The sequence below is a fragment of the Phragmites australis genome, chromosome 12, assembly GCF_958298935.1.
Source record: "Phragmites australis chromosome 12, lpPhrAust1.1, whole genome shotgun sequence".
NCBI lineage: Eukaryota > Viridiplantae > Streptophyta > Magnoliopsida > Poales > Poaceae > Phragmites > Phragmites australis.
In genome coordinates this window covers 6,447,124-6,471,079 of record NC_084932.1, presented here as the reverse complement: position 1 = coordinate 6,471,079, position 23,956 = coordinate 6,447,124, and the positions used below count along the sequence as shown (strand labels likewise).

The 23,956-nt window shown below is 54.5% G+C and overlaps 1 protein-coding gene across 1 annotated transcript; it reads right to left on the bottom strand.

Annotated features, from left to right (window-relative positions):
• Nucleotides 1-20,125: 20,125 nt before the first annotated feature.
• On the bottom strand, nt 20,126-22,521 carry LOC133886183 (uncharacterized). The gene is made up of 2 exons (XM_062325920.1): nt 21,011-22,521; nt 20,126-20,806 (listed from the first exon to the last, which is right to left on the bottom strand). Exons 1-2 carry the CDS (start codon nt 22,394-22,396, stop codon nt 20,240-20,242), a joined length of 1,953 nt encoding a protein of 650 aa, XP_062181904.1. The 5' UTR covers nt 22,397-22,521; the 3' UTR covers nt 20,126-20,239.
• Nucleotides 22,522-23,956: the final 1,435 nt, after the last annotated feature.

Genomic DNA, 23,956 nt, shown 5'->3' with positions numbered 1-23,956 from the left:
CCGTCTGGGTATCCTTAACAGAAAAACCAAGAGCGTCAAATTCAAGAGAGCAGTGATTTTCACGGGTGAATTGATGAACGGATAAAAGATTACGAACGAGGGAAGGGGCGACGAGAATGTTGTTGAGGGAGAAGTTTGCTGTGGCGGTGGGTAGGATGGAGTGACCTCTAGACGTGACCGGAATGCTAGTGCCATTGCCTACTGTTATAGAGGAGGTGGAGGGGGGTAGGCGCTGGAGGAGCATACCATCGGAAGACGTCATGTGGGATGAAGCGCCGGAGTCAACAACCCATGAGGGGCTGCCCTGGACAGCCAGGTGCTGCAGGGCAGCAATGAGGCCGGCCGAGTCCCATGTCGGTCCACCGGTGTTGGTGGAGGAAGCCTGGACGGGGGCGAACGCCGTGTGCGCCTGAGGAGAGGCACCGAGCAGCCCCTGTTGGCGTGGGGGCTGCCATGGGTGGCTGCCAGGGGCGCCGGAACCGCCCTGGTCTCGCTCCCAGGGAGGTATGACGCGCTCGCCGGGGTTGACATGTGCACCGGTCCAAGGATCAAAACCCCAGGGCTGACGCTTGCTGTCACGCCGAGTGTTGTCGCGGCGGCCGCCGTTGCCGTGCTGCTGCTGCTGCTGCTGCTGGCGCGGCTACTGCCGCTGGCGCGACTGCTGCCGCTGGACTCCGGCCGGTGGGGCACCACCAGGGGCGCCGTTGAAGGCAGCGAGAAGGGCCGAAGCGGCGCGGACCTTGTCCTCGTTCTTGAGACGCAGCTCCTTGAGGAGGAGTTGGTTCCTGGCAACAGCAAAGGTGAGAGGTTCCTGGGCGGCGATGTTGTCGGCGACGGATTGGTACTTCTCGTTGAGGCCGCGGAGCAGGTTGAGGACGAGGTTTGGCTCGGTGATGGTCTGCCCGACGTCGCGAAGATTGTCGGCAGCCTCCTTCATGCGCACGCAATACTCGTCGATGGAGGAGTCGCCCTGGGTCATCGAGTGGAACTCGTGACTCAGGAAGACAGCGCGGGGCGCCTTGTTAGCTTGGTACAGGTCGGCGATGGCCGTCCAGAGCTGGCCGGCGGTCTGCTGGGCGCCAGTCATAGCGAGGTTGAGGACGGAGTCGGAGACGGTGCCGAAGATCCAACTGCGGATGCAAAAGTCAGCCTGCACCCATGCGTCATCGGTGGGCGTAGGGGAGACGACGTCAAGGTGCGAGAGCAGCCCGAATTTGCCACACATGGCGTGGAAAGCTGTGGACCACTTGGTGTAGTTGGAGGGTCGCAGCTCGAGGGTCATGGGGATGTGGGTCTTCACGTTTACCAGAGCATATGGGCAAACGGCTGGGTTGATGGCGTCAGCCATGGCTGGAGAGGTGGCGGAGGTGGTGGAGGATTCTGTGGACATGATGGCGCGGCTGTTGGGCAGCGCAGCAAGGATGGGCGGCACTCAGGGAGAGAGCGGCGCAGGTTTGGGGGAGGAGAGGGAGGGCCAAGATCAGATTGCTCTGATTACCATGTACGAAGATGAAGTTGGGGGCAATTAGCCACACTCTCAATGGGAGAGGGGCGCCTGTATTATAGGGCAGCGGCTGCTGCTATATATGGCAGTTTACAAATACAAGGACAGGAATAAATCTCGGCAGGTCTGATCCTAATTGACCGCCTTGCCTAAATATACAATATACAATCTCCTATTGCCTAATACTCTTAAAAGCTTGTTCTTCTATGAAGTGCTCCCCCCTTTTATCCTACCGGGGGGAGGCTCGGCGTGCCCAGAACGGGGGCACGGGTCCCCATAAGCCATAAATGGAAAGCAACCATTATGGGTCTACAGTTTGATGTTAGGGGTTGAAAATGCGCCCTTCGGCTGGTCTCGTCGCCCATTATGCCCAGCTTTAGCAGATGCAAGGGGGCCCACCGGGCAGCCGCCGAACATCCTCGCATGCCCGTCTGGTCGAGCAGACCTAACAAGGTCTGACGCGGCTGGGTGGCAGCGATACGCCTCAAGCCCAGTAATGATATCTCCAAGCCGTTTCCTTTATGGGCCCTGCAGGGTGACGTGCGATGGGACCTGTCGCATTAAATGTCCCCACGCCTTCTTGCCAAGCGGTGGCGGGGACTGACGTACTCAGTACACTAGGTGTGGGGGGAGTGGTTGGATGTGACCGGCCACGCTCCCTTTTAAATGCAGCATCGGACCTCTCACCGATTGACACCTCACTGTGAAGCCCTCGTGGGGTCCACCGGCAAGGGGCTTCTTAGGTCATTGGGGAACTCTGGGTACTCAGGGACCAACTATTCATGGCCCCGAGCACCCTCTCCTGGATTTGTCTCTTATCGGGTCCTCGGAGAACTCCGGGTACTTGAGGGCCAACTGTTCGTGGCCCCGAGCACCCCTCTCGAAACTGGCTCTTCTCGGGTCCTCAGGGAATTCTGGGTACTCGGGGACCAACTGTTCATGGCCCCGAGCACCCGTCCCGGAACTAGCCCTCGGGGAAATGGTCCCCGGGGGATATCTCCACGTGGCATCGTGCTGTCCTGGCCTCGGGACTCGGGAATCCCTGGTTCCCAGATCACCGACAGCAGCCCTAGGCCCATCGGCAGGCGATGGCCCAGAGACTGTGGATGGGGCCCTCATTTCTTCGAGGCCGATCACAGCATTGGTGCCACGTGACTTTCTGTTGCTAGGTGCCGAAATCTTTGCGGGGCTTGTAGCTTTTTGGCCCAGGCCCTTGGAGGAAACCGAAAGGGCGCGTGCCCTTCCGACTTTTGAGGGAAGTGATGATGAGGCGGGAGGCGCGCCTGGCAACCGCGCGGATCGAGGGAGATGCACCTTGCAAATTGCGCCGAGGAATGAGGCATTTGAATCCCCCATGATAGAAAAAGGAGAGGGGCAACAGACCGTTACCCCCCACGCCATTCTTGCAGTTGCCATCTTTTGCCTTCGTCTTCCTTGCGCACCGGGAGCTATCTCTCCAGCCCACGGCGCACCTTGCTTCTAGTCTCCTCCAGCGCACTCCCCACCCCCAAAAATGCCAAGGGTAGGAAGCGGCCGTCGGGATGCGTCGAGCGACAATAGCGTCCTGCCGAGGTCCTGCCTCATGAATGAGGAGGGGGCGGAGAAGGTACGGAAGCTGATGGTCCCCGCTGGCCAGCGGGGAGCATCGGTGGTGACGCCAGCCAGCTACCCGCTCGCCCCGCATGGGCCTGGGCAAATCTGGTCTTCATCTCTTTCGTCGCTGCTGGCCTGGTGCCGCCGTTCTCGGTGTTTCTTCTGCAAGTGCTGGACACCTTCGGCGTCTAGCTGGCCCATCTGAGTTCGAACTCAGTGGTCATCCTGGCAATCTTTGCCCACTTCTGCGAGATGTTCGTGGGGGTGCCGCCGTTGGTCGCGCTCTTTCGGCACTTCTTCATCCTTCGAGCGGCCGAGAAGAAGAAGGGGTCGGACGAGGTAGAGGTCGTGGGCTGCTGCAACTTCCACCTGCGAGAGGGACTCGGCGACGCCTACATCCCGCAGGTGTTACGCGTCAAGTGGGACGACTAGCGCCGGGACTGAGTTTACGTCGACGTCAGTCCCCACGACCGCCTCTTGCTGCCCCAATCGCCGGCGGAGCCCAACAAGCCGATCTGGGAAGCGGCCCCCGTGGAGGATGCTCGTCTGTGTCCGGTGCTGAACCGCATTGAAGACCTACGCAGGGCGAGGCTTACCTCGCTCATGGTGGTCGCCGATTTTCTGCGTCGCCGTCTGGCCCCGCTGAGGGAACACGCCCGCTTCGCCTGGATGTACACTGGGCCTCGCAACTTGACGAGGTCCTGCATAGGCGAGGATGGGGACCTCGGCGAAGGGGCCCTGACGACACTGCTCAAGGTGGTGACCGGCATCAACGACCTCACCCAGGCGGTCCTGCCACGCGAGGAGCTGGCGCTCTATGTAGACCCGAGCCGGTCGGCTCTGCAAGAGTCAATACCGGCCTTTGACGCCTAGGGGCTGGTTGACCGTCCGGGGCGTTGAGACCCTGGGACTCTACAAATCCTCGGGGCAAACAATGATGGAGGGCGAGGCGCCGCCGCTAACGACACCAGGCCACCGACCCAGGGCGATAAGGGGAAGTGTCCCCGGGCGTACATACCTCAACCGTCCTCATCCTCGTTGCTGTCACCCTCGCGACAATAGCCGACGGCAAGTGGCGCGAACGGCGGGCAGCCGAGGTGGCCAGTCTTCGGGAGTGGACTTCGGGGCGGAGGCTGGGACTAGCTCACAGAACCAGGGGGCCAAAGCCCGGCTGACGGCGCGACGGCTGGCAGCCGAACCGGCTAGTCTTCGGGAGCAGGCTCCGGGGCAGCTACTGGGACCAGCCCACAACGGCCCGAGGGCCAGAGCTCAGCTGGCGGTAAGACGGCTGGCGGTAAGATGGCTGGCGGCCGAACTAGCCAATCCTCGGAGCAGGCGTCGGGGCGGCCGCTGGGACCGACCCACAACGGCCCGAGGGCCAGAGCCCTCCCCTGAAAAGGAGGAGGCCGGAGCCCGGGCCTGAGCCCAGGTCGCAGGACCCAGAGTTCCGGATCCCGCAGTCCCGATGGCGGTACTGCGGGCCCAAAACCATGTAAGCCCCTTTTTCTTTCTCGAGCACATTTTGCCTGGGTTTTGGCTGGAGGTTAATCTGTTTTTGTTTCAGGCCACTCAAGGACTCTGCAGGAGGCCAGAAGTCCCTAGAGCAGTCGAGGACATCCCCTTCCCCTGAGCCGAGCGCCCCGGCGGGCTCCAAGTTGAGGGCCCCAGCCAGCTATGAGTCAAGAGCCCCGGTCGGTCCTGTCCCGAGCCCTCTTAGGGAGGAGCAACCGACCGCAGGGGAGGTTGTTGCGACAAGGGTGGCACCAGCGCGACCGTCGTCGGGGTCCCCGAGCGCCTCCACTGGGTGGGCTCGCAGGGGACCCTGCCCCCGGCCATCCCCTGGCCATGCCCCGGAACCCCTCCTCGAGGTGCTGGGAAGCGCCTGGGAGGTCATCGGGCAGCTCGAGGCGGCCGTTACGGCAGAGCGAGCCGAGCTCGAGAAGGAGCGTGCCGCCCTAGTCGACGAAAGGGGCCGTCTGGAGGAGGTCCGCAAGTTGCTAGAGACCCATGTGGCCTCGGCTCGCTCGGCCTACGAGAAGTCCATGCAGGAGCTGGCCGTGGAGCTGGAGACTCTGGAGGAGCCCCGCGATGAGGCCGTTGCCGCACAGGAGGAAGCCGACCGCCTGGGGCGGCTCGCGGCGGAGTGTGACCAAGCTTCGAGGAAGCGTGCCAGCGAGCTGGCCGCTCGTGAGGAGCAACTTGCTCGGTGCGAGCGGCAGATTGCCTCACGGGAGGAGGTGGCCAGCAAGAGGGAGGAAGCCGTGCAGTCTGCACAGGCGAACCTCTGCCACCAGAATGATGATCTTGAGCACAGCCATGCCGACGTCGTCTGCCGGGAGGAGCAGGTTGCACTGCGTGAGACAGATGCCAACTTGGCATCGTCAGCGCTGGCTGCCTGGGAGGAGTAGGTCACACGACGTGAGGCGAGTGCCGATTTGGCATCGTCAGCACTCGTCGCCCAGGAGGAGCACATCGCCAGTCAGGAGGCCAACCAAGCCGCCCGAGAGCAAGCCATCAATGCCCGGGCCGAGCAGCTGGAGCAGACCCGGATCGAGGTGGCTGCCCGACTCGAGGAGGCACGGGCTGCGAAGGGTGTCCCTGCCATCACCGCCAACAGCAGCAGCCTCGAGGGTCGGCTAAAGAACGCCGAGGAGGAGCTTGATGCCGTGCTTCAAGAGGGGACGATTGTGAAGCTAATGATGCAGGACATTCTTCGGCAGGCGCGGGACTCCGTGGAGGCAGCCGGGCTTGGGAGTGTGTTTGTGGGTGACCAGGGGCTGGAAATAGAAACAATAGGCCACCTCGCCCTGGTGTTCTCAGAGATCGCCCGGCGCCTCGAGGCTCTCCCTGTCGCTGTCTAGGAGCTGGTGACTCGGAGGGGCGTGCACTGGCCCAAAGTGTGGCGGAGCACGTTCTCTCCTGCTATCGCAGCCGAGACCCCACCTTCCCGCTAGAGCCAGCTCGGCAGGGAGTGGTTGAGGCAGAGGAAGCCGCCGCCCGGGCGTCCATCCGCGATGTCGCCACCGAGGTGGCGGAATCTTCTGTGCGAGAGCCGGGCCCGAGTAGTGACAGCAGCAGCGAAGTGTGCCCTCCCCCTTACCCTATAAAAAGTTAAGATTTTTGTTCTTTTTTTAATGTTGTAAATATGGGAGTGATTCCCTTCTGAACATTTCCTTTCAATGTAATAGAAGCTATCCTTGGAATCGAACTACGTTCTGTACTTCTTTATGTTGTTTGTTTTTCCTTGATGTTCCGAGAGGCACCGGCCGGGCCGGGCCCAGCAGTCTTCCCCCGAAAAGTTAGGTTGCCCCAGCCACTTATGTTCAAGCAGCGGGACCACCCGAGCGTCCAGCCCCCGAGCCCTCGCGAGTGCGCGGCTGCTGAGTCAAAGAGACACAGACACGAACTTCTTTGCTCGGGAGGTGAATCCACCTGGCACGGTACACGCCACGACCAGTGAACATTTTTTGCCCTGCAACCTCTCAAACAAATAGACCGGAGACGCGTGCGGGCGGAAATGCAACCAAGAGTCCCACGGTTTGGTGGTGTCCGGGGTATGACTGACCAGGCCGAGCACCGACAGCTCGCCCCTAGGGTCTAGGCAGTCCCAACCACTCATGTTCGAATGGTAGGATTACCCGAGAACCCCAGAGGCTCGGTAGTGCTCGGGGTACTGCCAAGCCGGCCGGGCACCACGGCCACCGTAAAGGACCTAGGTCAGCCATCGCCGCCTATACGGTACACCGACTACTGTTTGTTTTTGTCGTTCCGAAAAAGCGAACACGAGGGCGGGGTTTTGCGCACTAGAAGACTTCCTCGCTGAACAGATTAGCATACGAGGGTCCCAAGGATAACTCGGGAACAATAGTTTATTGCGTATGTATGAAAGGAAATTTATATGACTTTAGGGATTCACCAAGTAGGTGTCAGCCCTCCAGCCGACCAGGCCAGGAAAGGGTAGATGCCCTGAGCTCGGGGCGCCCGGGAACATAGGTTCCCTCGTGCAGAGCACCTAAGCCCCCAGTATATCCTTTTAGCACTCGAGCACTGGAAACCCGGTGATGGAACCAGGGGCTAGGCGGTCCCAATTACTCATGTCCGAGCAGTAGGATTACCGGAGGACCCCAGAGGCTCGAGCAGCGCCCTTGGCACTGAGGCCCTTGTGGTCGGGCTACTTGGTTCTCGAGCATTTATCTGTAAGCTTGAAAAATAGGCAAAGGTTCTTTGCTTGGTGCGCTATGTTAGTGCGGTACTCATTGTTGCCTGCTCTTATTTTTTACCCAAGGCCTCTCGAATGACCGGACCGGCGAAGTTTACAGACAGAGACATGACCAGGGGGTCCAATGGTTCGGTGGTGCCCGGGGTAGGACTGACCAGGCCGAGCACCGACAGCCCGCCCCTGGGGTCTAGGCGGTCCCGACTACTCATGTTCGAGCGGTAGGATTACCCGAGAACCCCAGAGGCTCAGTAGTGCTCGGGGTACTATCATGCGCCTGGGCACCACAGCCTACCATAACAGACTTAGGTCAACGGTCGCTGCCTACGCCGCATACTGACTGGGATCCGTTTTTATCAGCGGGAAAAATGAGAGAGCGTGTTTTTCTCGCACAAATCGAGCATTTCGCCAAGCATATTAAAAATATGAATTCCAGAGGAAAAAACTCGAAATAAGAGAAATATGAGCGTATATTGATGATTTATACAGAAGTGACGAAAATAAATAGCAAGTGATAACTTACATGGTTGGTGGCAGCCCCCGGCCAATTTGGGCAGGGGGAAAGGCCCCTATCCTGGTTGGCCCGAGCACAAACATGCCCACCTAGGGATAAAACTTGCGTAGATGCTCGATGTTCCACGCGTTTGGGAGAGGCTGTCCATCCTCTGTGGCCAGCTGGAACGAGCCTTGCCGCGGGGTACCGGTCACGATGAAGGGCCCTTCCCACATGGGGGAGAGTTTATTCTTTCCTTCGCGCGTCTGGGTGCGTCGAAGAACTAGATCCCCAACCTCGAGTGACTGGGCCCGGATGTGGCATTGATGGTAGCACCGCAGGCTCTGCTGATATCTGGCGGCTCAGATGGCGGCTCGTCGCCGATGCTCCTCCAAGTGCTCGACGTCGTCGCGTCTTCGTTCTTCTTGTTCGCCTTCTGAGTAAGCATTCACCCGAGGGGAGCCGAGCGTGAGCTCAGAGGGGAGGACCGCCTCGGCGCTGTAGATGAGAAAGAAAGGCGTCTCCCTAGTGGCCCGGCTTGGCGTGGTCCGATTGGCCCATAACAGAGCAGGCTGCTCGTCAATCCACCCTTTCCCATGCTTTGCCAGCACGTCGTAGGTCCGGGTTTTGAACCCCTTCAGTATCTCGGCATTTGTGCGCTCGACCTGCCCGTTGCTACGAGGATGAGCAACAGAGGCGAAGCAAAGCTTGATCCCGAGGTCCTCGCAGTATTCCCCGAACAGGGCACTTGTGAACTGGGTGCCATTGTCGGTGATGATCCTATTCGGGACGTCGAAGCGACTTGTGATACCGCAGATGAATTGGATCGCCGTGTTCTTAGTAACCTTGACAACTGGGACCGCCTCCGGCCACTTGGTGAACTTGTCTATGGCGACTAGAGGTACTCATATCCCCTGATTGCTCGGGGGAATGGACCCAAGATGTCCAGCCCTCAGATCGCGAAGGGCCAAGAAAAGGGGGATGGTCTGAAGAGCCTGAGCTGGCTAGTGAATCTGCTTTGCGTGGAACTGGCACGCCCTGCATCGCCGAACCAGCTCGAAAGCGTCCTGGAGGGCTGTTGGCCAGTAGAAGCCTTATCCAAAGGCCTTCCCAACCAGCGTGCGGAACGATGCATGGCCACCGCACTCGCCCTCATAGATCTCAGTGAGGAGCTCACTGCCTTCTGCCCGGGTGATGCATTTCAGGAGGACACTGTCGATGCCGCACCAATAGAGATCCCCATCTACTATGGCATAGTATTTGGACTGCTGTGCAATCCTCTCCGTAGAGGCATCATCCCCGGGAAGGATATTTTCTTTCAGGTACCCTCGGATCTCGTCAATCCACGAGGATTCTTGAGAACTACTAGCCAGTGCATTGCGCTCGCCGGGCGGCGGCACCCTAACGGGACCTCCCACTGAGGGAGCGGCTTGGGTTCCCCCAACTAGGCTCGAGGGTTCCCCTTCATCCTGGTCGGTAGGCAGGACGGATGGCCGTGTGAGCCTTTCTTCAAAGGTTCCGGCTGGGATGAGTGCCCGGGCGGAGGCCAGGCGGGAGAGATCATCGGCCAGAGCGTTGTCGCGGTAAGGTATGTGCCGCAGCTCCAGGCCATCAAAGTGCCGCTCCAGCCTCCTGACTTCCGCCACGTACGCTGCCATATACGGGTCTGCGCACTGGTATTCCTTGGATACTTGGTTGACCACCAGCTAGGAGTCACCCTTGACAAGCAACCGCCGGATCCCGAGACCCACCACTGCTCGGAGGCTAGCGATGAGGCCCTCGTATTCCGCCATATTATTTGTAGCTCAGAAATGCAGCTGCACGACATACTGGAGTACTTCACCCATTGGGGAGGTGAGCACCACTCCAGCCCCCGCGCCTTTTAGCGTGAGGGAGCCGTCAAAGTACATGACCCAGTACCCGGGCCCGTCCTACCCGGGTTAAGCGGATAACTCTTCATTGTCGATCTCAGGGACCAGCGTCCGCTCTGCCACGAAGTTAGACAGAGCTTGGCTTTTGATTGCGTGGCGGCTGACGAAGTGTAGATCGAATTCTGTGAGCTTGACCACCCACTTGACGATGCACCCAGTACCTTCTCGGTTCTGGAGGATTAGCCCCAGTGGGTATGTGGTTACCACCGAGAGCTTGTGCGCTTGGAAGTAGTGACGCAGCTTCCTGGAAGCGATGAGCACTGCATAAAGCATCTTCTGGGTTTGAGGGTATCTTGTCTTGGCGTCTCGGTGGACTTCACTGACGAAGTACACCGGTCGCTATATCCGGCGAGCCAAGACTGCGGCCTCGCCTGAGGGCTTGTCACAGCCCCTGAGCTCACGCAGTGGTCGGGGCCGGCTGAGGTCTCGGGCTTGAGTCCCTAGTTGGGAGGGGCCCCAAGACCTATAGACCGCTCGGGGTGGCCGGGAGCTCAGACCCAGCACCTTTCCCCGAGCACTCCTCACGCTCCACCACCAGTACCATGCTCATGACCTGAGGAGTGGCCGAAACGTAGAGAAATAAAGGTTCGCCCTCGGAGGGGGCCACCAGTACGGGCGGTGAGGTGAGATACTTCTTCAAGTATTGGAAGGCTTGCTCGGCCTCCGGTGTCCAATTGAAATAATCGGTCTTCTTTAGCAATTTGAATAGTGGGATCCCACGCTCCCCAAGTTTGGAGATGAAGCGCCCCAGGGCCGCCATGCAGCCAGCGAGGCGTTGAACCTCTTTGAGCTGAGCTGAGGGATGCATCTGCTCAATGGCCCAGATCTTCTCAGGATTGGCCTCGATTCCCCGATTGGAAACCAAGAAACCGAAGAGCTTGCCCGCGGGTACCCTGAAGACGCATTTCTCGGGATTGAGCTTCAGGCGGGTGGTGCGGAGACTATTGAAAGTCTCGGCCAAATCTTCCAGCAAGGTGGCCCGATCTGGGGACTTTACCACGAGGTCGTCGACATAAGCTTCGATGTTGCGACCAACCTGCGTATTAAGGGTAATGCGCACGGCCTGGTGGAATGAAGATCCAGCGTTGCGCAAACCGAAAGGCATTGACACATAGCAATAGGTCCCCACTGGGGAAATAAAAGATGTTTTTTCTTCGTCCTGCTTGGCTATGCGAATTTAGTGATAACCCGAATTAGCACCTAGAAGACACAAAAGATCGCACCCCGCGGTGGAATCGACTATCTGGTCTATGCGGGGTAAAAGAAAAGGATCTTTTGGGCAAGCCTTATTAAGGTCGGTGTAGTCGACGCACATCTGTACCTTGCCATTGGCCTTCGGGACGACAACGGGATTTGCTAGCTACTCTGGCTGGAGGACTTCTCGGATGAAGCCGGCGTCGAGGAGCTTGTTGACTTGCTCCCGGATGAACTCCTGGTGCTCGGGCGCCTACCGGCGAATCTTCTGCCTCATCGGTCGTGCGTCTGGGCGCACAGCAAGGTGGTGCTCGATCACCTCCCTAGGGATCCTGGGCATATCTGACGGCTGCCGTGCAAACACATCAGCGTTAGCCTAGAGGAAGGTGACGAGCGTGCTTTCCTATTTGTCGCCCAGGTCACCACCGATTCGGATGACCTAGGACGAGTCTTCGCCCACCACGACCTCCTTCGTAGGGATGGACGCGTCAGCGGTGAGTCGGGGTTTGGATGAAGAGGGTCCCGGGCCCCCTGGGTGTCCTTCGACCTCGGCTCGAGCGGAGACCAAGGCTGAGTATAGCTGCTCGGCGCAGGAGATGGCGCTGCCAGTCTCGGCGGGCACGGAGATGGGGGCGGCAGGGCCCGACATCTTGACCGTAAGGTAGGCGTAGTGTGTCACCACCATGAACCGGGCGAGCGCCAGGCGCCCGAGGACTGCGTTGTAGGGGAGAGGGACTTCCGCGACATCGAAGACGACGTTCTCTGTCCAAAAATTATCCTAACTCCCAATGGTGACGAGTAAGTCGACCTGCCCGAGGGGTAGTGTGTGTCCCGGCGTCACCCCATAAAAGGGGAGGGACGGCTTTAGGTGCCTCGAAGGCACCTGCAGCTTCTTGAATGCCTCCTGGGACAGGAGGTTCAGGCCAGTACCCCCATCGATCAGCACTCGGCTGACCTTTACATTACATATGGTGGGGGATACTACCAGAGGCAGTCGCCCCACCCTTTCAGTACTCGCGGGGTGGTCCGCCTGACTGAAGGTGATCGGGGTCTCCAACCACTTGAGGGGCCTTGTGGCCGCAGTGCCCAGGGTTTCCGAGCACACCTCACGCCGCTTTGTCTTGACGCAGCGACGAGAGGAGGGCATGTACACGTCTCCGTCGATGAAGGCGACGGTGTGCTCGGGCTCCTAAAACCCGAGCTCTTGATTTTTGGGGGCGGCCTTGTCGTCGCCACCCCTGTGGCGCTCCTCACGCTCCTTCTGGCGCTGTTCCACAAGACCCTTGATCGATCGGCACTCAGTGAGGTCGTGCCAGTCAATTTGGTGGATTTCACACCATTTTCCCGGCTCGGGCCTCGAGAGAGAAGGCAGCGCCTTTGGCCGGCAGGACGGGGGCAGCGTCGCGCTTCTTCCTCTTTTTCTTTTCCCACTTGTCGAAGCGGGAAGGACCTACTTTGTCGGCAGTGGGTTGCTCAAGGCACGGGACGTGCCACACCTGAGCTTCCGCCGCCTTGGCGCACTTGTCGGCCAACACGAAGAGCTCCGCGGTGGTCTCGACCTCGTGTGTACCTAGCTTCTCGAGCATCCGCTCATCGCGGATGCCTTGCTGGAAGGCGACAATGATGGCATGGGGGGTGATCCGCGGAATGGTGTTGCGGACCAAGCTGAAACGCTGTATGAATCACCTCAGCGTCTCCCCCTCTTGCTGCTTAACGGCTTGGAGGTCGCACTCCAGGCCGGGGCGCGTGAAAGTGCCCTAAAAATTAGCCACAAATTGGTGGCACAGATCATCCCAGGAGCAAATAGATCCTGGGGGTAAGTTCATAAGCCAAGAGCGGGCAGAGCCCCTCAAGGACACGTGGAAGTAATTGGCCATCAATTTTCATACCCGCCCGTTGCTTGGACGGCGGTGGTGTAGATTTGGAGGAACTCGACGGGGTCGATGGACTCGTCGTACTTCTCTGGTAGTTCTGGCTGGAACTTCGTGGGCCAGTTGACCCGGCGGAGCTCACTGGTGAACGCACGACAGCCGTTGCCGTATCCCACGGCGCTGGCCATTCCCGTGGGGGGCGAATGCCGGCACATCGGGGAACCCCGGCGGTCACGGGCCGACATAGAGGAAGCCTGGTCCTCTGCCTCAGTCTCGCGCCGAGACTCCCGGTAGCACTCGAGAGTAACGCGCGCATCCTCGACAGCCCTCCGCTCATTGAGGTGCAAGCGGAGGTCCTGAGCTCCTGTTGTGACCAAGGTGGCAGCACTCCGCCTGGAACCCCCCCGGTCGGTTCTGCTATCACCCGAAGATGGTCCGGCTCTTGTTGCACCGTGGTGGGAGGTGACGCGGGAACTTTCGCTAAGTACTTGCCGGTGAGCCGTGCCCACTAAGGCGGCCACCTCCTGCAGCCAACGGCCCTCCGGGGTTTCCCCCGCTGCCTGGATAGGCGGGTGCCTAAGGAGTGCTTGCGCCGCAAGTAAAGCACTCCCAGGGCTGGTGTCACCGAAGGTGAGTCTACGCCGTAATGATGCCCGATGCTGTCCGGACGTCGATCTTGCAACAGGGATGTTTGCTGCTTACTGAGGGTTTGGCGGCCCGCTTGCGGCGGCGGCCCTGTTGGTCCCAGCGCCATTGTCCCCAAGGTAGGGAGGCGCCGTACGGGCCGACTGCTGCTGCTGCTAAGGAACAGCAGGAGCTGGGGCCTCCTGGGCCACGTGTTCCACTTCTTCGCTCGAGTTTGAGCCAGTGCGCTGAAGATGATGTTCGCCCGCCATTTTTCGTGCAGAAAACAAGGCAGATTCAGGGATGCAACCCCCCTACTTGGCGCGCCAGCTGTCGGTGGATGAACACCGCAAGCGGGGATCCTAGGGGACCCCCTTTGAGATTCGACCGGGGGGCTGATTCTGGATCTACCTCGTAAGTGGATTTAATGCGAATGTGTGAGATCTAAGAGGGACGGATGATCGTCGGCTAGTAGGAGTAAATGCACAAGGGATTTTAGACATGTTCGGGCCGCACAGAGCGTAATACCCTACTCCTGTGTGTATGATGTGCTATTAATGCTCTTAGAATGCCTTTCTCTGGATCTCTGTGTTACAAGGTTTTTTGTCTAAGTCTAGAGCTTCGGTCTTGCTTCTTGCTTCGAGTCGCCCTGTCCAAGCTTGTTCACTTATCAGCCTCTTAAAAGCTTGTTCTTCTACGAAGTGCTCCCTCCCCCCTTTTATCCTATCGGGGGGAGGCTCAGCGTGCCCAGAATGGGGGCACGGGTCCCCATAAGCCATAAATAGAAAGGACCATTATGGGTCTACAGTTTGATGTTACAGGGGTTAAAAATGTGCCCTTCGACCGGTCCCATCGCCCATTACGCCTAGCTTTAGCAGATGCAGGGGGGCCCATCGGGCAGCCGCCGAATATCCCCGCATGCTCGTTCGGTCAGAGCAGACCTGACACGGTCTGACGCGGCCGGGTGGCAGCGATACGCCTCGAGCCCAATGACGATATCTCCAAGCTGTTTCCTTTATGCGCTCCGCAGGGTGACGTGCGATGGGACCTGTCGAATTAAATATCCCCACGCCTTCCTGCCAAGCGATGGTAGGGACTGACGTACTCAGTACAACAGGCATGGGGGGAGTGGTTGGATGTGACCAGCCATGCTCCCTCTTAAATGCAGCATCGAGCCTCCCACTGATTGATACCTCACCATGAAGCCCTCGTGGGGTCCACCGGCAAGGGGCTTCTCAAATCCTCGGGGAACTCTGGGTACTCGGGGACCAACTGTTTATGGCCCCGAGCACCCTCTCCCGGATTTGCCTCTTCTCAGGTCCTCGGAGAACTCTGGGTACTCGGGGCCCAACTGTTCATGGCCCCGAGCACCCCTCCCGGAACTGGCTCTTCTCGGGTCCTCGGGGAATTCTGGGTACTCAGGGACTAACTGTTTATGGCCCCGAGCACCCCTCCCGAAACTGGCTCTTCTCAGCCCTCAAGGAGATAGTCCCCAGGAGATGGCACCACGTGGCATCGTGCTGTCCTAGCCTCGGGACTCGGGAACCCCTGGTTCCCAGATCACCGACAGTATCCTTCTCGTCCTTTCAAATGGCTATTTAAAAGATCTCGCCCTTTCAAAGGGCGAGAGCAACATATTGCCCTTTGAAAGGGTAAAAGGCCTATCAACTGCCTAACAGAGTCGCCATAGTGGCAGTAGGCCGGCTAAGTGGACATATCACCCATTGAGCAGGTGAGAGGTTGAAAAATCTCCCACCCAACGGGCGAGGTGACAGGATGGGGAACGCCGGCCCGGCCAGCTGGGCCTACCAAAGAACCTCTCGTCTGTGTTTTTGGGGTGGGGGGAGGGAAACAACAAGGTAGAGGTGGAGAGCAGGATTCCATTCGTTCCCTCTATAAAAGGGGCCGAATTTGACCAAAATTTTAGTGAAATTCCAAAAAAAAAAGTGAGGGTAAGAGAGGGAAGAGGAAATGAGAGACATAGCGACGAAGCTATGTCGGATTCATTCTTTGGTGCCGATAATTTTTTAAACTTCATATTTACTGTAATTTTAGCAATGGTAGGTAGATTAGATTAGATTGTACTGTTGTTTTCGAAGTAGTATTTAGAACTGTTAGTTGAGAGATTTGTAGATTTAGGTGCCTAGATTTAGGCATCTGACCTAGGATTAGTTGATAGGATATAGGATTTATTAGCGGTTGATTTTACAAATACGACGCTATCTAGACTTAATTTATTTATGTGGTATTTAGATATGGTTAGGTTTATGGATATTACGTCAAATTTAGTAGAGGTATTATCAGTTATTTTTTATGGACCTAATTTATTTATGTGGTTTTTAGATATGGTTAGGTTATTGTTCCTCTGATTTAGTAGTTAGTAGTCAGAGTAACGGTGTAGTTCTTTTGCCCATTTTGGGCAGGAATTTCTGAAATGTTGTATTTTAAGATTTTTTTTTTTTTTATGGAGAAGCAGAGATTGGTTATGGTCCGCAGGGCATTGATTTGTTAGGATTTCAGTCAGTGACTAAGGGTATAGCTAGACCAACTGAATAGACTTTTGGGCAGTGTAAAGTGGTTATTCCATGGTTTCAAACTTGATCTTAAGCAACATGAGCTGACGATTAAGACAGTAGTAAGCCATGCAAGGGAGGTATATTTTGGGAGCTGATGCCACTATATGGAACCTTGAATTGGAGGACATATGTGGAGCTCGCAACTCAGCAGGGTTGGCCACTTATGCTATTTGGTTAGCTATAATGCAATCATTTGCTCATGACCATTCATACGCATGATGTAACCTTATTTTATTAATTTAAATGCTGGGATTAATCCTAACAATCCACCCTTATATAAATCGGAGCAAGAATATAAAAAACCACCGTGTAGAATGTTTTTTTCTCAAACAACGCAGGAGAGCTACGTATCATTTCATTAATAGAAGAAGCAAAAGGTAGCAAAAAATAGAAAACAAAAACAAAAACACAATGTCACACCACACCGTCACTTTATAAAAAACGAGCTACACGAACCCTATATAATGACCAAGGGTAAACCACCTAGGCTACCCAACTAGAAGGCGCCAGAGATCCTTGGCTCCAGCAACACTCCACAGTGAGCCCTCATCAGCGATCGACCTCAAGATACCACCCATACTTGGCGCATCTCCATTGAAGACACATCCATTTTTTTGCTTCCAGAGCTCCTAGGCAACAAGGATTATGAGAGAGCTGAGACCTTTCCAATGTTGCTTGTCCACCATCTTGAGGGCTTGACACCACCAGCTAGACAAGGTTCCAACTCCGGGTTGTTGTGCCACCAACTGCAACTCGAGCTTCTTCAGGACAGAGAACCACACTTGTCTCGCAAAAACGCAAGACACCAACAAATGTTGGATAGTCTCATCGGACTGATCACAAAGGGGACATGCCACCGGGTGTGATAGGCCACGTTTGGCCAATCTGTCCTTAGTCCAACAACGGTTAAGAATAGCGAGCCATATGAAGAATTTGCAACGTAAAGGCGCCTATGTCTTCCACACACGCTTCCAAGGTGCAAACCTGATCGAGCCAACAAAGAAGGCCTTGTACATCGATTTGCTTGAGTAGACTCCAGAACTAGATAACTTCCAGACGTGTTGGTCTTGTACTCCATGTTGGAGAGCTACTCCTTCTACCAAATCCCATAACTGCAAATATTCCTCGATTGCCCTCATAGAAAGGGCGCCCTTGATGTTAGCCACCCAACGTCGATTCTCCAAAGCTTCACCCACCGTCCTTTGGTTGATCGCCCTTCTTGGAATGAGAGCAATGAGATGAGGAGCAACTTCGGCAAAAGTACAACCATGCAACCAGCGATCTGACCAAAACTTAGTGTTGTTACCATCACCAACAAGCGTAGCAGTGGTCATTGTGAACATGGCCCTTGTGTTCGGGTGAACCTGAACCTGCAGCCCAGTCCACGGCCTTGTAGGTTCGGTCTTTTGAAGCCACAACCACCTCAGCCGAGGATCGGTAAGTCGTGGATGCCTAGGCCACCATACTTGATAGGACGACACTTGCTGCCAGGAAACGAGACAATTACCACCATAGGCTTTCTCTTGACCTTTCCAAAGAAAACCATGACGACATTTATCAATCGCTTTTACGACCCACTTGGAAAGATCCACGGCAATCATCTGATAGATGGGTGTTGCCGTGAGAACCACCTCCACCATGATCAATCTTCCGCCCCGGATCATCAAGGAAGCCTTCCACCCGTGAGATGGTCAGCCACCTTATCAACTAGTGGCTGAAGGACGGCCTTAGAGGGCTTTCTCATTGTCAACGTGAGACCAAGATAGATGCACAGAAAATCCTTCACATCACATGGCAGTAAGTCTTGAATGAGAGCTAAATCCTCCTCCTTGCAATTGATTGGAGTCGCAGAACACTTGAGATTTGAGGATGTTGATCTTAAGGTCCGGTGCCTCTCCAAAAATCCGAAGAAATTGCTCGATCAAATCCAAGTCTGCAGCGATTGGGCGCAAAAATAACACCACATCATATGTAGAATGTTTGATAACTAAAAAAAAAATCCTACTTGCGTGGCAAAATAAAATAAAAACACTTTTCATGTTCAAACCTAAATAAAATTTAGATATCGCTAAAAAATACTACTTGCATCGCAAAATAAATTATAAGCAGTTTCCATGTTTAAACCTAAATAAAGATCTAGAAATTGCTAAGAAATACTACTTTCATAAAAAAAAAATTATACACAGCTATACACAGTTAGGTATACATATACATAGATATATATATGCACATATACATGTATATTTAAATATATATATATATCTACGTATATATATATATATATTCAATAATTTTATGTACATATATTTAATTAGATATATGTATTTGTACATATATACATATTACATTTATATGTAAATGTACATATATAAATGTTCAATACAGAGGTACCTCTCCCCCCTCTAAGAGCTTTTCGCGTCATGTGCCACGTCATTGCCATCTAATTTTTTGCCCTTTCAATACGTGAGACATTTGAAATCGCCCTTTCAAAGGGTTAGAGAGTACTCCTTCGATTACAAATATAGATCATTTTAAATTTATACATAATGATTAAGAAAGTAAATCAAATAATCTTATTACTCCTTATTTATTATGCATTAGAAAAGATAACTTATTCATTTGTGAATGTGATAGTATTTATTAAATAAAGGTAAAAAGGAAACAAAAGAGAAAAAAGTGCATAGAAGTTTGAGAATAACTTATATTTAGAAAATAGTTGAGAGGCTAAAACGACTTAATGCATAATCAGAGGGAGTATATTTTTGTTAAATTTCTATTTTGTATACATTTTTACTAAAAATGATTTTAGAAAATAAAAAATTTCTAAGTCGCATCGGTTCGGCAGTTCCGAGAGACATCCTGCGTACAGCCACCCCCTCTCGCCCTCCGTCTCCTCTTCTCCATGGTCGGCTCCTCCCGTTCTCTCCCCTCTCCGCGGACTCCAGCAGCGTCGCTACCTGCTGCGGTGCTGCCCCATCCGTTTACAGCATGGCCAGCCAGCCCGCGCACGCATGGCTCCGCCCCCGCTGCGCCTGGCATCACGCTTTCTCCCCGTCCAGCGTCCTCCCCTCTGCATGCACGTCGCCCTCCACCGCTTAGCGATTGGTCTCGGCCTCATTTTAGCGGCGATGGATGGTCCGAGCGTCATCGCTGAGCCGCTTGCGGCGGTGGGACCCACCCTTACCCTCACCGTGGGAAATTCACCCAGAAGCGAGGAGCTGAAGGTCACCTAAGAGGTACCGATCCAATTCCAATTCCACCCTCGATTTTTGGCTCAAATTTTAGCCTCTTCTGCTGCCGCGTTCGACTCGGCATGGTTTAGCTGCGATGGAGAATAACGGGATTGGCAGGAGCTGATTCTGGCAGTGGTAGGTATTTTCTTGGAATGCAGATCGAGTATCTGCTGAATGCATCAGCCAGACGACTTTCAGGGATCTTCAACCATGTTTTAAATTGCCACTGTGATTCTACTGATACATGGATTAGTTTAATTCTTCCACCAGCCACAATGGAATTGCTTTGTGCCAGTGAAGATCGTTTCATGCCTAGAATTGAATCACAGCGTTTGACACAGCAACCGTCACGACGACTGTCTGCAGTGATTGTCACAGTGGCGGCTCCTTCAACAACGGCTCCATGAGAAGTTCATGACCTTTTTTAAGAGCACCCGCTCAATTTGGCTGCCACTGTGGGCACGATTTCCGCCAGCAAATTGTTCCAGGGTTTGAGAGTGTTCAGAAACTGCAGCGAGCTCATAGAAGACGGAATCACACCGCTAATTTTGTCAGTTGACGACAACTCAAAATGGGCCTGGACTCTTCCTCCAGCCCGGATGAGAGGCTGGCTCTAACAACACGATCAAGCTTCGGACAGAGCCACAATGATCTCCATCGCAGACAGGTACCTCTCGCTTCTTCTGAATGTACAGAAATTTTCAAACGTTGCAGCCATGCAGGGGATGGTGCCAATGATTGATTCTTAGTCCCGGTTGCATATCCCTCAGGTGCTCCAGGGGAAACAACATTCAAATTATACAAAATTTGTATAGTGATGCTATTCCAGGCACATACAATATGATACAACACAAGGGTATGTAGCATTACTTGTTCATAAATGGGTAGAATATGTTTGACAACAACACACCATTGCTTTAAAGCAAAGGCGAGGCATAAAACAAGGCGTAGTCATTTGTGCTGGAGAAATGGAACAGCACAAGGGTAGCAATCACAATTAAGTTCTAACCAACCAACTCTAGTGCTTCTTTCTCTAGCTCGGAGAGGAGAGGCCTGTCTATCTTCTTCACATCAAGATCCGTCCCAGCAAAAAGCATGCAACTTTCAAGGTTAGACATAATTTTCTTAGCCTGAGATAGAGATTCCACGAATCCCTGGTTTTTGAAGTGTTCAGTATAGTGGTTGCGCCGCATCATTGACACAGCAATCTGACCGCAAAGCTTCACAGTTCTCAAGCTGATAACTGTTGCCTCAGCGTTCTCTTTTACTATAGTCTTGAGCTTCGCCACAAATGCTCCTTGTCCTGGGGCTTCCTTTTGAACCTCATCGAAGTCGTCTGCACTGGTCAGTTTGTCATATATCACCAGAGTAAGGGATAAAAATGCTTCCTGCAGTTCCTTTGCTGGAGTTTGCTCCTCATTTCCTGTTGCAGATTTTTTCTGGTTCTCTTCATCATCACCTGGTGCAGATTTTTTCTGGTTCTCTTCATCATCACCTAGTGCAGATTTTTTCTGGTTTTCTTTTCCACTTTGAAGTGGTTCCCTTTTATTGGACTGTAATTCTGTGAGGACCTGCAACAACAATGTGACTTAGCTTTAAGGAATAATAATGGGAGTGAAATTCAAATCATTACACACATGGTACTGGCAAAGGAGAAAAACAGAAAGTGTTGTGTTAACATGGTTCAATGTATGATTAAAGTTTTTTTTTTTCATTTGCTAGTATTGTGTCTGCTTGATATATTTTGATTTAGATAAACAAACTTTTACACTCACCATTGGCAGCAATGTTTGCTTCACACGTTCTTTGTCCAAATCACAGTGAGCACACATATTTTCCAAGATCTCCGCTGCTATTATTCTGTATGTGATGTTGTTCTTAGCATCAAGCTTTTCAGTGAGACGACTAAAACTGTCGTTATATCCACTCATGACTATTGCAGAGTTCATTTCACTGTTGGTTGACAGGAACACCAGTGTTCTCCCAGCCGTGGCTTTGAGAGGGTTTAACATGGCGGCAGGTTCTTCACCCTCTTCATCTGCAAGGAAGATACGAAGCTGCTTCGTGATGAGATTTTCTTTAGTTTCCCTGGTGAGGTTGATAGACAAATCCAAGGCCAGTTTTCTCAGGATCTCCATTGCTCGCATCTGCAGCTCCTGGCCAGCTTCATTCCTCTCATCAAGGATGCTCTCCAGGTTGCTGACTGCTTGTTTGTTAGTGGAGATCTCACGACGCAGCCTTCTACCGATCTTTCCTGGAGCGCAGATGAGGCGGTTCAGCACCTTGAAGCATCTGTTCACTATGTCGTCCCAGTCTCTGATCTTGATATCTTGGATTAAGGTGGCGGAGTAGAGGGGAGTCCTGATCTTGGGGAGGACGCCGGGGGCGCTGCATATGTCAAGGCAGTTTTGGTGGTCCAACGCGAGCCTCTCGAAGATCGTCAGGCCTTGCAGAATCAGCTCATTGCAGCCACCACCTACTTCGTCGTCCACATGCTTCTTCTGCTGCACATCATCATCACCACCTTGCTGATCAACCTCACGTTTCTGCCTCGTTGGTATACATTTTTCACACAGAGGAATCAATGCTTCTGTTTTTGATGGGGATCCAGTATGAAGGTGGGGGCGGCCTTCTTGTTGTTGGTCGCAGTTCCACCAATACGTCAGAGTGGCCTCATCTTGGAGCAGGGAGGATATGCACCGGATCGCCCCAGGGAACTGCGCAAGATGGATGTCGCCGGCGAGTTGCGCCACTATGCGTGCGGCGGACTCTCTCATCTCCCTGCTGGGCCCAGCTCTCCATCCCAGTGTATCGATGAGCTTCTGAATCCTGGGCCTGGAGGGAAGCAGCAGAGACCTGACGTCTGCCCCCTGCCTGATGAACGTGGCGAGCATCCTCGCCCCGGAGAGGTTGTCTTCCCACGATCCAGAGTCTATCAAATCGACGGCGTAGCGGCTGATTGTCCTGCCTTGGATGGATGCAGGGTCCCGCCAGCATTTCGCTCGGGTGTCAAAGAGGTACTCGTCAAGCGTTATGTAGCGCCATTTTCTGGGTATCTTGTAATCTTGGCCAAGTGAAGCGAGATAAAAAGGCCCAACACGATCCCAATATAGCCATAACAAGTAGAGCGCACCTTGGCAAAGAATTAGAGAATAGAACATGTCCAGTGCCGGCGCGAGGTTTGCCTTGCTGACGTCTCCATCATTGCTGCTGTAGTCGCGCTGCACTATGCGCCACAGCGCGAGCCCTATGCAGGCGACGGGCCCAACGGCACCGTAGAGGAGCACTACAACGTGACACGCAGCTAGGAACGCCAGGAACGGCGCGTATAGGATTCCAATGTAGAGAATGATGACAAATCTGAACCAATTGGATATCTTAAAGGGAGGCACGCGCTTTTGACCGATAGTTTGAGAAGTAAGCCATTCCCGCGATAGGGCAACAAGCGCACGGTTAGATGATGTCAGTACCATAAAAAATTTGGGAACGAGTTGGTCCCCCAAGTCGTTGAAGATCCTGCGGGGTGCCATATCAAATTTATAGTGAGTGTTGTATTCTCGTCGAGAAAAGTTAACAAAAATAACCCTACAGAACCGTACCTATACATGTGCCTTCCCTACAGAGGTGCATATCAAAATGAAATAGGAGTATGCACCAATAAAACTACTTTTCCTTCCACATAGGACAGATTAGTTTTCTGTTTTGTAGCATCGATGCTTAACTAGACAACACTGTCTAACAGTAAAAGGTATCTACGAATATAATTTAATTTAATTTTTTACAGAATACAATCTTTTAAGTATAAGTCCGTATTTGATCCATGTACTTTCATGTTGGTCCAAACCTCCCCTATAAAAACGGAGATTGCCGGTCCTCTGAGACACCCACTCCCCTCGGTGCCTCCTTGTGGGGGCGACGCGAGGGGCGAAACACACCACCGTCAAACATCCTTGCCGCCCGATCCTTGCCGGCACCGCCGCCACCGGCAGCGGCCCCTCCCTTTTCCCTCCCCTTTCTCTCCCCTCCTCTCCCCTTCCTTTTCAGGTGGTTTTGCTGAATCTTTTGGTGCAGCATGGACCCGATCGGCGGCAACCGTAGATCCGGCCAGTGGCAGCTGGGATCTACTCGGGGCGGGCTGGATCTAGACGACTGCAGTCTGGATCCACGCGCAGAGATCATCGGTGGCCTTCGGTGGTGGTGCGAGTTGGCGCTACGGCCCGATGGGGCACGCGGGCATGGGGGAGGCACGCCTCATCCTCCACGGCGTGCTCCCCTGCGGCCATGGAGGCGGACCACGCGGGCGCCGCCGCCCAGGTGCTCTTTGAAATGGCGTGTCCGGTTCGCGGTTGTGGGCGTCCATGCAGACTAGGGCAGCTCCAGGTGCCGTTTCATCGTGTTTGGGCTCAACCTCGGGGGCGCCGCCTGCGTTTCAAGCCGCCACCGAGCTCATTGTGGTGGCCTGCTCGCGTGCCCCCACGGTGCACGCCAAGGCGGTTCTGCGTCCAGCTTACGCGGTGGCTGTGTCGGCCACAATTCTTGGCCGCGTTGAGGGAGATCGTCATGGGGTCGTCGGGGGGGGGGGGGGGCGAGGCGAGACAGGAGCCCATGCGCGTCCTGCTGCATGAGCCATGGCCGGGCCGACGTGCTAGTTGGAGCGGTGTTCGCCTTTGGGCCGGTGGTGGCCGTGGCCGTGGCCGGGTCGGCCCCAATTTCACGTTGAC